Genomic DNA, 13,751 nt, shown 5'->3' on the forward strand with positions numbered 1-13,751 from the left:
TTTATTCATTCCTTTATTCATCCAATTTATAAAGAAAAAGCTTCTCAACCTACCAACGTTTTGCTTCTTTTGTCAATGGCTGTTGAAAAGCAAGCCACTATAATTACTAGCAGAAATCATGCAATATTTATGTAACTGATACCCCTGAGTAGGTTATTGTATGACTGTATTGTTATTGCAATGTATGGAACAGTGGTTCAACCAGTCAGATGAAGATCTGTGCAACTTCATTGCCTATAGTTAAGCCAACGAAAGTAGATACAAAAATTCTCTAGATTCATATGATATTCCCCTCTAGCAACATATATCCAAAACTATTCTATCTAGTTGCAAGACCTAAAGAAGAAACTGCAAGCAGGATGATATGGCAGATTAAAAAGTACTAGAGGGCCAAGAGGTAGCAGTGGCAAGAAAGCAAATATCAGAAGATTTAGATATTTGATGATGAAACACATCTATTTGGAAGTCTGGACAGCCATTTAGCAGATTAGTTACTATATCCTATATTGCAGAATATGCACAAAGTGGAAATTGGAAGACTGGAACCAATGAGTCTCAAGGTTATTTCCAATTCTGCAGTTCAATCATTCATATGCAAGAATCTGTATGGCTGCAGGTGCCATTTTGTTAAAGCAAGAAAAAAGTGAGCATAAACAGTGGGATCCTTGCAGCTGGAAGCTAGGAAGAGAGCTACCCAAACTTACCTTTGCAGACTAACTCTGGGCTGGCACGACTTCTTCTCTTGTCCTGCTCCATTTCTATATCTCCCTTAATGTACAGTTTATGAACCTGAAAACAAATGCACCTATTATTTGCTATCATCAACATGACCTGGACCCTGAACAGAACTCCAGCTAATCTATATATCTCCCAAATCCACTCAGCTCCTGAAATCTTCATCTTCCCTGTTCAGAAAATGCACCAAAACCCATTATCCAACTGACCAAACCTTAAGTGTTAGTATAGCCATCAAGAACATCTTGCAGGGAAGATTATTGCTGAGGTCCTACCATAATAAATAACATCACTTTATACTTTCTTTTATGTTTCTGGCTGCAACCAGCGCCAAAGTGGTCAAAACCCAGCTTCCCCTTTGCAACTTGACACTATATTGTGTCAAGTTGCAAAAGGGAAGGTGAGTTTTACAGAGGAACTTAACAATAAAGCCCTTGGTCGGGAAGACAAAGCGACTATATCTTCTCCCCCATCTCTGTTTGTGGCAAATTTACCTGAGAGATCTTGATTGCCTGAAGGTTGATGTTTGGGTATCGTGTGTTGGGATCAATGCTGTACTGATTAATGTTCTTGTTCATGTTGTCAGGTGAAGTCTGTGACAGCCGCTGATATATACTTTCTCTAGGTAGGGATTGAGCGAAAAAGATTCCATCTGAGTTCATGAATGAAGAGGCACATTTTATACCTGGAAATCTGAATCAGCCTGGATGCAACTCAGGGATAACTATACAAGCAATATTCCTTGGTCTTCACTTCTTTTCACAAGAGTCGTTCCTAATTCATTCTGCGTGCTCTTGTAACCATTATGAATATCAATAGGTTATCCTGTGTTTTGGGGAACATTCACTTTCCTCATGTAATCTTAAATTTTCCTCATTTAATTTTAAACTTCCTCCATTAACTTGCCTGCCCTTCAGTCTATCCCCTAGGCCCCTAAGCAACACACCCATAATTTCCTTCATAGTTATACAAGCTTTCAAATGGTTGTGTCTGGAAAGAGAAACAAGAAGCTACTGTTAACCATTTTGATACTTTTCATCCATTTTTGTACTGAGAATGTTCACTGCCTCCAAGCAGCTATTTTCCTTTCACAGGTTAAAAAAATAGAACTTTTTCCTCAAACCAGGCCAAAAACAATTGACTGGGGATTATATCAAGCAAGAAAAAGTTGATAAGCGGGATTTTCTTTTGTTTTGTGTTTTTAAATCCTCCTTCCTTTCTTCCATGATTCTTTCTGCCTGCTAAAATTTACAGCATTCGAAGATGCTCTTTAAAAAAAAAAAATATTTTGAAAAATGGTTTAGCTGTGGATAATACAGCCACTGAAGGCAATTAATGTCCCTGGGGGTATCGCTTGATATCCAATTGCACAGAATAACTGTGACCTCTAGTGAGACTAGAAAAGGACTCCACAGTTAAACATCCTTTTATGGCTGGCTGGGGAATTCTGGGAATTGACATCCTCACATCTTAAAGTTGCCAAGGATGAGAAACACTGGGAAAAAAATCTGAAGGATTACTACCCCCCACCCCTTGTGTGTCTCTCTCTTGAGAATCCTAGCTCTGGAAATACCATACCCCTTTCTCCATATGTTTACCTCTCAGCCAACACATCCAGTGGGGATACTCCTGAGGCCCATCTTTTTACCATCCAAGCAGCATCAAATGCAGCTAAGAAACCTCTGCCCACACCAGTGCCCAAGGGCCAGAATGGCTGGGGAACAAAACAAAACAAGAAAACAAGAGTTCAAGCATTCTGGCTGCTCAGCAACATGGGACAATGACTCAAAGACATTGAAACTGGACAAATGCAGGAGGAATCAGATCTGGGTATGAATCTTGATGCTCCAATTAGTGTACAACTGTCTCACTGTGCAGTGTACGAGTTTGAGAAATGCTTGCTTTCCATGGGACCCATAACGCTGAGCTTGTTAGCTAGCAAATCGAGCTGTGGCGATAAAAACTACCTAGTAAAGACAAACAAATGAACATGCAAAATTGAAAATCGCCTGCATTCTGTCCAGAAAAAGTAAACACTCTGGCCTCAAAAGTCCAAAAGCAAAACTATATTCATATACAAACCACCAAATAATATTGCTCATGTCAAGCACTAGTGAAGAAATGCCTGAGAAAAGTGCATAGAGGGCGGGTGGAAAAAATCCCTGTATTCTGCTTGGTCTGGATTTTCATAATCCTTTTTAAAACAACCATTCTGCTGGGTAGAAGGTTTTTATAATAGTTCCCATTATAACAGCTGACATTCAGCAGATTTTTTCCAAGCAGCTCAGCTTTATTTACATGTTTCCATATGATGACCTTTGAGTAACTTTCAGTAATAATAGAAATGGGAGAACAACCGTCAATAAAAAGTAAAAAGCCTTCCCGGGATATTGCTACATTAAAAAAATATGCAAAATCTCCCCTACATAAAATGATGGGGACAGCAAACTTGTAATGGAAAACTGGCTGTAGCCTTGGCTTCTCAATTAACCTAGAAAATTCTTAGCAAATGAACATTCAGTAATACAAGCTTCCTCTGCCTATATATTTTGAAGTAACACATATTGATTGTCCCTAACCAGCTGCTTTCCAGATGTGTTGGATTTCAACTCCCAAATTAGGAATGAAGTTGTAAACTGATACGAGGTTGGGAAAGACTGTCTCCAACTGAATGGGAGTTACAATCAAATAGGTTTAAAGTGTGCATTTGTCCCATTCTGGAGAAGCCCTTCCAGATCATATTCTGGTCATATTAAGGCCGCACTTACCTCCACCAAGCAGTCTCCCACCAACCCGATAAGCAGCTTAGCGCCATTGCAGTCACGCACCAAAGCTGCATTTTCTGCACGGCTCATGCAGGTGAAGTCAAACATGTCAACATCAGGACGGTGGTGATGGTTTAGGGCAAATTGCAAAGTGGGCAACTGGTAGTTGGTGGAGAAGTTGGCAGCCTCTTTGGCATAAGCGAGAAGGGCTTCCTGGTTCACATTTTCTGGAGAGAGTAAGCTCTCTATGTCAAGCTTATCCTAGAAATATACAGATATTTTTTAATGTTCTATAATAATATAGAATAATAATTAAAGAGCCATGAGTTCTATTACTTTAACTCATAAAGCTGCTATAAGACAATGGGATCTACTATATATGGAGCCTACTTGCTGGAAGGCTCAGATGAGTAATCTACACTCTCTGGAGTGAGATGTGGCTCTCATACTGTGCAATCTGATTACTCCAGCACCTCCCTCTGCTGAAGTCATAGAAAAAACAGGGCTATTTTTAAAAGGGCATAATGAAAGAAAAAGTAGTTGAATCACAATTGGGAAAAGCAGGAGGCATAAAGTTTAGAACTCCCAAGATACCAAGTTTCAACATGAATTTAATACAATTAGTACATTAAATATTCATTTTTGTGCCCCTATCAAAATTTAGACATTTTAATTTAATTTTAATCTCAACTGATTGTCAAAAGCATTTATTAAGGCAATTTAAGGAACCAACTCATACAAACAGTAAAGTTTTAATTACACTGCACTGTGAGTGTGGGTATAGCTAAAGAGCATAGGTATAGAACATATAGCTGTATGTATAGGATATAGCTAAATATTTTTGGAATAGTTCATCTGCATGGAAGTAGCATGGAAAATCCTCTGTTCTACATCTACATGTCGCTTTTATATCTCAAGGACTGTAAATCTTAATTATGTTGAATTCAGTCATCTCTTATTTAGGGATAACTCACATAAAACCCTTGTTTAGATTTCAGATTTATGAAGACATTTTTCTTCTTCATTAAGTGAAATGTATATTACATACTCTTAGTTAAAAAAGCTCAGTTCATATATACTTTCAAAAGTCATCAAAGTTCAATTTAAGGCATTATTTACTGTTGGATCCACCATTCCACTGATTAAAAATAAGCTTCAAAATGACAAAGATACTACAGGATTTTAGCAATTTTAAAATGATTATTTATTAATTCAGTCGTGGCATCTTCACCATCACTCAAAATGATGCAATGGGCCCCTGAAAAGGTTTCCAAGCCCTGTCATACATACATTTAAGATTACTCCTTTCTTTAGCAAGCTATGCTTCTTGGCTGTCATGACGAAGTAGTGAGTATCATCTTTATAGTAGACAATGTTTTCCAAATCAATACCTGATATTGTTCAAACACAAAGAAAATGTTATAGACAGACAAGTTTAAAGGAAGATAGTCACATTCCTAAAGAGAAGGCTGCCACTGGGTAACAGCCACACAGGCTCTGAATTACCTGTAGGATCAGAATTAGTCTACAACTCAGTATAGTGGCTGGTAAACAATAGTGAGTGGCTATTGTCCTCATAACATGATTGCAGAATTCCTTGTATCTTGGGCTATCGCTTGCAGGAAACAGGTTGCTTAACAAGATAAGAAAATCCTTGTGGGATCATATGTATTCATATCTTTTTTTGTAACTGGCATTAAAAATACAGGTGTCCTTGACTTACAACAGTTCATTTAGTGAATGTTTGAAGCTACAGCGGCACTGAAAAAAGTGACTTTTATGACCATTTTTTCACACTTACAATTGTTGCAGTTTCCCCATGGTCTTTGTGATCAAAATTCAGCTGCTTGGCAACTAACTCATATTTATGATGGTTGCAGTGTTCTGGGGTCATGTGATCACCTTTTGCAACCTTCCGACAAGCAAAATCAATGGGAAAGCCAGATTCACTTAACAACCATATTACTAACTTAACAACCGCAGTGATTCATTTAACAGCTGCAGCAAAAGTAGTCGTAAAATGGTTAACAGCTGTCTTGGTCAACAAGAAAAATTTTGGGCTAAATTGTGCCATAAGTCAAGGACTACCTATATTCCGATGTAGCGTGATATAGAACAACATAAATTATAGGATTAAAAAAACCCAAACTAACTTATTTCCCCAAACAACCTATGTACATATATTTATGTATATTTTATTTTACACCACTGAAATTTATGGAAAAATGGAGGGATCCTAAATACTGTTCCAAAAGATACAAGAAATAGTTTTATCTATTTGCTGACTCACCTTCTCTGTTTCTGCTTGTTAAAAACAATGGAATGTCACAGATTTCGATGCATGATGAAAAACCACGCAAGCTAAAGGTTAAGTGTAAACTCTCACCTGTTTTGTTAAAGAGATTTTGGAAGAACTTCTGGTTGTATATGCGAGCCACTCCACTTATCTCAGCCACTTCCACCTCAGTTTTGCTATGGTTATTTATAAAATTGGTGGTAATGCCAATAGCCAATTTGCCTCGTGTCTCCTTCCTTTTAAAGCCTGTGAGAAAACATAAAAGAGAGCCTTCCATCGAATGTGAAAGAGGAGTCAACCATACAGGAAATGGTCAGGGTTAGAATCAAAAAGAGCAACATAAACTGTACAGAGCAAACCATGCTCGATGTGTATCCAAATTCATCCAAAATATAATAAATCCAGTTTCTTTGTTACCGTATTTTTGGTAGTGAAAGGACACTAAGCAAACAGTACAATGTTTTTGGTGATACTGCCCCTCCAGAATAATCTCTCTTAATTCCTTTGGTTTTAAAATGGTCCCTAAAAATATTACTCTGGTCATCATTTAATTAACTACACACAGCTCTGTTTTAGCGAACATTTCCTGTATTGATTATAACAGGTAGTCCTTGCTTTGCGATCAAAACTGGGATCAGAACCCATGGTAAGCAATCTGACGGTTAAGAGAGTCCCGTCTGATTTTTTTTGATATTTTGTGCTGTAAATCATTAAGCGAATCCAGCTTTCCCATTTACTGTTTACTGGAAGCACCCTGGGAAGATTGCAAATGATGATTAGGGGACCCCGGACACTGTAACCGTGCTAAACCCATGCCAACTGCTTAAATTACTAACATGGGACCATGGGATGCTGCTATAACTGTGAAGGCTGGCTGAGGGTCACTTTTTCTAGCACCATCATGTTTTGACTGGTTGGTAAACAAATGGACATATGTTAAGGACTACTATAATACTAATGCAAGTATTTAATACATTACCAGTAACTGAGAATTTTTTAGGATCTGGGCTACAAAAAGTTCATTGAGTAAGGGTTAGAGAGTCTTTGCTTCTTTGATGTTAGGTAGCGGTTATTCAGGTGTTTGCAACCTCAATGTATAATAAGCCTTAGAGTTATTGCTTCCTTTTCTTACAATATGCAGGGCTTCGTGCCCCCCTCAAAAAAGTAGACTAAAAAAATAGGTAACAATAAAATACACCGATGTTAAAAATTGGATTCATCATAGGAGGATTATATAATTTTGAGAAAGCCTTTGGAGAAGATGCAGCATCCTGGTACGAGGGACTCATTTTTGCTTCTTATGGCTAGCATTCAACAAAATGAGCCTGGAAGAAGAGAACAATTTACTATTGGGGAAAAAAGGGTGGAAAATGAACAATTCCAGACAAGGAATGATTATAAATTTGGGGCATTACTGGAAATGCTCAACATAAATAAATAAAAAATAAAACAAAATAAATAAATAAATTCAAAGGGCAGAACTGATGGACCCACTAGGTCTTTTTCTGCTGTTTTCTATGTTTCTATGGGTGGAAGCAGAACTAGCTCATATGTGCTGAAGCGTCTACAAAGAATTTTCCTTTCTATTTTATTTTTAATTTACTCTCCAGCTGAAGGCAAAATGCCTTTTGGAATCTTTTGAAATGGTATCTGCTATTGAGAGCGAGCGCAGCACAGGTACTAGAAGAAAAAAAAACCAACCAAACAAAGCTGGACATCCATTTTTATTTTCATACTTAAAATTTCACAGAATCTGCTGGAGTAATTAAGTAAAATTGAGAGGAGATGCTAAAAAAAGAAACGGGAGTTTCTCTCTAAAATCATGTGCTACCTAATGTTTACTCCTTAGGCACTGTTTGACTATAATACTACATGTGACTTATATTTAATTTTTTAAAAGCCATACTCTTAAATAGGCAATTGCAATTTACTGTCACAATTTCATAAACTTTTATATTATAATGCCAAGTTTAATACAAACATTGGGGTTTCTTTTGTCATCTGAAAGACTGGAAAAATATTTCTCCGAACATTTGTCTCATTTACAATGACAAAAAATGAGGTTTGTGGAAATCTTCACAATCCAGGGTATCTACAGCTTTTTTACACCGGATTCTTCTATCTAATCTCAGTTAAATTACATCATTCACCTTCAGTTTTGATACTAATAAACATTCAGCTTTGAACCTATTTTTACAAGCTAGAGTTGCAGGTTCTCATTCAGCTGGAGCACTAGTTTTTTTCCAAATAATAAAATTATAATATCTGTAAGAAGTCTCTAAATCTGGACATGTTTCTATAATGTTCCCCCAATTCTGTCCATCTATTGACTTGTGAATGTTTACACAACGCTTATGCAAAGAGGATGCAAAGAGTGATAGGCCATATGTGACTGCTTACCTTACCTTCTGGCACAAACCTTCCACCACCAGCAGAGATGAGAATATCAAACTCATATTGGCTCAAGGGAGAGGAGCCAGGCTGCAGGTCAGCTCTCCATCCACCGACTGCAATATAAAGATGAAATCAAGACTCTGGCCATGATGGCAGAAAATCAACTCCTTGTCACAGACATGTGTGTTTATAAAGAAATCAGAAGCACATTTTACTGTCTTAAAGACCTGTGGCTGGCTGAAGAGTAAGTAACAGTCCAACCTATTTTGGCCCTTGCTAAGAATTAATGACCCAATTTAAAATTAATTCCCACACTTTTGCTTAGAGAGAAGCAATTTTGCTTACAGAGGGACCTTTAGCCATACTTTAAAATATCAGGGGGAAAAAATCATGAAACCAGAATTGCTTTACAGGCTAAAACTTTAGAGCCATGAGTAATCAAAAAGATTGGAAATTATTGGGGAGAAGCAACCAGTGCTGATTTCTTTCTGGTTTTATTATATGGAAAGTCTGGACATCTTTAAACCAAACAGAATATAATTGTGTAAGTTTCTCACTCTGAAGTTCTGAAGGACCATCCCAGGTATACATTTGTAAACCTGAGTTCTTCTTGTCCTCTCACAGTACTATCAGTGTCAAATAAATGTTAGAATTATATCAGGGCTCAAATGCAACTGAACCCTTTTTAGCCCCAAATGTTCCAATTGCATTGCTTCTATGCATTTTATCTTAATACAGCAGAAAAGCATTTCAGTTTTAACAAGAAAGCAGGAAAACCTATTATTTATGGAGAAAAGCCAATTCTCAGCACATACGTTTCATAAATCTCAGCAGTTTTTCTCCTGGGTGTTTGAAGAAAATACCTCTTTGTTTGTTTGTTTACTTTCATTTCTGTGTAGCTTGATTCCTTACAGCAAGCCACCATAGCATAGAGATTAAAAAAAATTAAATGTAGTCCCCATTTGCTTCACCATAAGTCATACAGTAGGTAGGATAATACTGTCCCAAATGCTCTCCTGAAAAGTAATGCTTTCACAGTTCTTCAGAAACATAACAAGGAGCAAGTGGTTAAAATGTCTGAGGATAGGCTGATCCATTTGCCATGTAAGTGATGGAGAACAAAATTGTGTAAGATACACAAAAGAATTGAGTATTATTGATATTCTTACCCTGCCCATGAGAGTTCACCACTGGTAGAATGAGCCCCTTAAATTGTACACCGATGTGAACATGAACACCTAACAACAAGGCTACTTTCAGCAGGATCAACTGCAGCTGACGGATACCTACAGATACAATAGGAGCACACAGAGAGAATTGGTTAAAACAGAAGAAGATGTGCTATACTCATTCGTTGGAAAGTTTCTCATTGCTACAAATGGAGCAGGAGGCTTTAGCCACCTCCTTTTTTATTTCAGGAAAATAAAAAGGCAAAATTATACTTCAAAATTATTCAAAAGTAATTCAGAAAAGGTGCTTTGACTTTTGCAAGATCAGCATCTATCTGTTGATTGATTACATGCCATCAAGTTAGTATCAACTCTTAGCAACCACATAGACAGACTTTTTTTTAGGATGACCTGTCCTAACCTGGCCCTTCACATTCTCCAACAATGCACCATTGCTTGTGTAACTGAATCCATTTACTGTGCTGTTGCTCACCCACGTCTCTTTCCTTCCATCTCTTCCCACATTACAGACTTCTCCAAAAAGCTAGATTTTCACAAAAAGTGTTCAAAATATTATTTGAGTCTGGTCATTTGGTCACAAATGAGCATTCTGAATCTGACTATAGTTTGTTTATCCATGTGTTTGTTTCTTAAAATATTCTCAGGAACCTTCACCAATCCCAAAGTTTGAAAGTTTCAATAGTCTTTCTATCCTGCTTCTTCAAAATTCAACTTTTGCTTTTATTGTGTGTCCCAGGGAAAATAATTACCTATATCTTTGAAGCTATAGATATGCCATGGCATCAGAATATGTTTTCCAAGGCCTTCACTGCTATGTATCGTTAGTCTACAATGTATTTCTTGACTGAAGGTTCATTTTCTGTTGATAGCTGATGCTAACACACAGAAATATCCATCACTTCAACATCTGAATTGGGTATTCTAAGGTGGGTAGCTATTACTAGTTTTATCTTTTTTATATTTATTCTTAATTCCATTTTTTTCACATCGTGTTTGACTTCCTTTATTAAAACTTTCAGCTTATTTACATGTTCAGTTGTCAGACTTGCATTATCAGCATAACATAGCTAAACTTTTTCCTGCCCCTACTAAAATCTATCCTATCCCCAAGTTGTCTGCAAACCCTTTGTGCTGATATTGCTGGCGCTTGCTTAACAGCAATCCTGTGATATTACAGGCACTCTTCCTAACATACTTACTGATGTGATCCAAGGATCCAGTGCAGAAACGGCCATAGAATTTCTTGGCTCCAAGGGCCCGCAGGTCCTGGATAGTGAAAGGCCAAAGGTGTAGCACATTGTTTCGGGAAAAGTTATCTCTCTTCTCTACCACCACAACGTGTGCTCCAAGGAAAGCCAATTCAATAGCTGAGCGGAGACCACAGGGCCCTGATCCGATGATCAGGCACTGAAAAACATTGTCACAATGAACAACCAAACATAAAGAATTTGGCAAGACAATGCATACTCAGCGGCACTGAAGCTAGACAGGAACTTTACACAAGACTGAGTGGTATTACTTCAAACTAGGAGCCACAATATGGTCTGTGGGATAGAAAGAGACATTACAGAGTCCTCCCTCAGTTCCACATTTTTCCTTTCCTTTGCTGTGGACAAAGGAATGTTAGCTAATTGTTATAGTGGAACTTCCCTGATAATAAATTATCATTTACAATAATTGCTCGCTAGTAGCTCACTAGTTCTGTTGACAGTTAAAGGAAGCATTCTTCTATTCAGTCAGGCATCCTCTTCTATTCAAAGAAGAGAAAAAGTCCTACTTTAATCTTAGTGAAAGTTGGAATATAGCAACATTAGAAGTAATTGAATATTTTTAATGCGCAAGCATTGAAAAATGCTTGGTTGCTTGAAAAATTGGACCACCATTTTTTAAAAAATTAAACGATATTTCCAGCCTCCAGGCAACCAAACATCCAAGTCCTGTTATGTCTCTTGACAAGTCACTGCAGACCCAGATGAAACTGCTACAAACTGTCCCAAGGCCAGAATATATATTTAAGATTTATCCTGACCATCAGACAAACATACCTGCTGATCTGTGTTCAAAGAATCCATGGTGAAACTGATGGGAATAAACCTGCAAGTTGTTATCAGTAATGACGTTCACATAGCCAGAATTCAAACAGTATTTCCCACTAACTTGTTGAAATGCAATTTCAACTTTCTACACTATCAAATACTTGAAAAGCTCCAAAGTATCTTCCCAGCAACAAAACAAAAAGGCAATATTTCTGAAATACAAATGAACTTTATGGTTAAAAAAATTGTAAAAGTCAGGATAGCTTGACCTCATATTGACCCAATTTGCTTCGTGGCTAGTATTCCTTTATGTCACAAAGTGGATGGAGCAGCTAATTACTCCTTTGATCTAATTTTGTAATTTCAATTAATGTTCATAGTTTTAAACATTAAAATATTTGCAATTTTCATGGGATATTTGTTTCTTTTAAAATACTTGCAGTTTTCTTGAGATGCCTGTTTCTTTTTATTTGTGTTTATGTCTAGGTTTTTTTGGTCTCTTGAGAAACTATAATTTTGTTGCTAAAAGTAATGCTTATTCATGTACTATGTAAAAAAAGAATAAGCAGTTATATTAGTGCAATTATTTTTGATTATTGTTAAATGTAGACACACATTTGAGGGAATTCAGTTTTTTCATTTTACAGAATTATGAACAGGAAGTATTAAAGGAAATACTTTTCTTCTTTGAAAAATATAGATTAAAAAATAGAAACATCAGGGATGTGGGGTTTTGATAGGAGTATAGGAATGAAGAAAACCATTTGTAAATAAGGAATCAGAAACTTATAACACTGAAAGGCAAACCTAAACCTCTTCATACCAAACAGCAGGAAAATTAGTAACAATACCCAGGCATCAAGTATGAAACTAGCTTTTATACTGCCTAGACTTATAATTATTACACATATAGACATATACCTTTGCATGTAGAAGAACTAAATATGCTATACTACTAAACTATAAAGTGTCTTCATAATTTAACCAAAGGAAAGTTAGTACTAATAATCAGACACCAGTCATGAAGCCAGTTATTCCAATGTCTAGATCCTAGTGTCTTAGCATCTCATATGGAAACCTATCAAAAAGAATCTGAATTAGATTGCAACTATGACGTGACTTTTTACCTTGGTGTTTGAACATGCTCTTCCTTGGTCATAATCTCTGTGTCCAGCCTTCTTGTCCAACTTGGTCCACAAAGCTTTAGCACTCCAATAATTGAGAGAAGACTTGAGCTTGTGATAGAAATGGATCTGGCCAGTGTGTTCCAGATTCAGATAACTGCACAGCTCTTCAAATCTGCTCAAGACCTCTTTGCACTGCTTGGCATGCAAAAAGGCATCAAAGAGAGAATGAGACTGATTTGGTTGCTCTCCATCTTGCTGAGTCATTCTCCTGGGACTTCAGGGGCAAGAATGAAACCTGGAAAAGAAAACAGAAGATTAAAATGTATATCAATGTTCCTGTGCCCAGAAGTGATGGAGGAACTAAAGGCAAAGTACAACTCCATTTGAGGCTGACACTTAGGAAGAGGAATGTGGAGTCCCACCACTTCTTTGCTTTTAGAAGCAGGTATTTTTCAGGCAATGCCTCTATTTGAGCTCTAGATGTACTCAACCTTAGCATAAGGTGTTGAGGATACCGGGGTATTCTGCCATTATACACATTTAAGACTCTTCAGAGTTGCTCAGTAGCCAAAAGAAGAGACATAATAAACCAAACCCAGAAAATCACATAGTATTATTCTTAGCTATTCTATAGCGGATGCCAGTTGTTTTCATAATGGGAAAAAAACCAACCATGAGTGTCAACATTGATTCAAATAAAGACCTTTCACTTTTTTCTGCTGAGAATCACTCCTAGTTAGGTTTTTTATTTTTATTTTTGGCTTCACACATTGTTAGTGCAATTTAGAACAATTTTACTACTATTACGTTACATCATCAACTGAATCTAAAAGATATGACAATCTAAAGAGACGTGTGAAACATTTTATCTTTGAAGTATTTCAAGTTTCAAATGTCCTCTTTCTGTGTGTGAAACAGATGTTTAAGTGCAAAAAAAGCCATTTTGAAATATGTTTTCAGCTTGAAATACTTCCCAAAATGTTCTACCCCTAGTTCAGGAAGCTTTTGAGCTCAAAGCAAAAAAAAAATTAGTCTAAAAGTGTTCAGATTCAAACTATCGGTCTAATGCCATCTTGAGAAGCAAATTCTAACCATAGAACTTCTGGTATAGGCTTAGCCTCTTAACTACTAAGTTATTGACCTCAATGTCAAGCTCAAACAAGCCACTGGAATTATTATAATATGGAGGGGATTAAACATGGAGCAAG

At 36.9% G+C, this 13,751-nt stretch overlaps 1 protein-coding gene across 2 annotated transcripts in view; it reads right to left on the minus strand.

Moving 5' to 3' along the window:
• MICAL1 (microtubule associated monooxygenase, calponin and LIM domain containing 1) overlaps window positions 1–13,751 on the minus strand; it is a 46,932-nt gene that overhangs the window by 24,994 nt on the left and 8,187 nt on the right. The window contains exons 2-11 of one of the 2 annotated variants that reach the window (XM_026718158.2): window positions 12,544–12,838; window positions 10,580–10,787; window positions 9,360–9,476; window positions 8,202–8,303; window positions 5,887–6,042; window positions 4,791–4,891; window positions 3,504–3,761; window positions 2,334–2,449; window positions 1,230–1,356; window positions 705–789 (exon numbers count right to left, since the gene is read on the minus strand). In XM_026718158.2, coding sequence (XP_026573943.2) covers window positions 705–789; window positions 1,230–1,356; window positions 2,334–2,449; window positions 3,504–3,761; window positions 4,791–4,891; window positions 5,887–6,042; window positions 8,202–8,303; window positions 9,360–9,476; window positions 10,580–10,787; window positions 12,544–12,807 — 1,534 coding nt within the window. In that variant the 5' untranslated portion in view covers window positions 12,808–12,838. The remainder of the gene's footprint in view (window positions 1–704; window positions 790–1,229; window positions 1,357–2,333; window positions 2,450–3,503; window positions 3,762–4,790; window positions 4,892–5,886; window positions 6,043–8,201; window positions 8,304–9,359; window positions 9,477–10,579; window positions 10,788–12,543; window positions 12,839–13,751) is intronic. The other variant, XM_087929673.1, reaches the window with a different exon arrangement.

This window comes from Pseudonaja textilis, chromosome 3, assembly GCF_049901715.1.
Source record: "Pseudonaja textilis isolate UNSWEBS1 chromosome 3, rPseTex1.2, whole genome shotgun sequence".
Classification (NCBI taxonomy): Eukaryota; Metazoa; Chordata; class Lepidosauria; order Squamata; family Elapidae; genus Pseudonaja; species Pseudonaja textilis.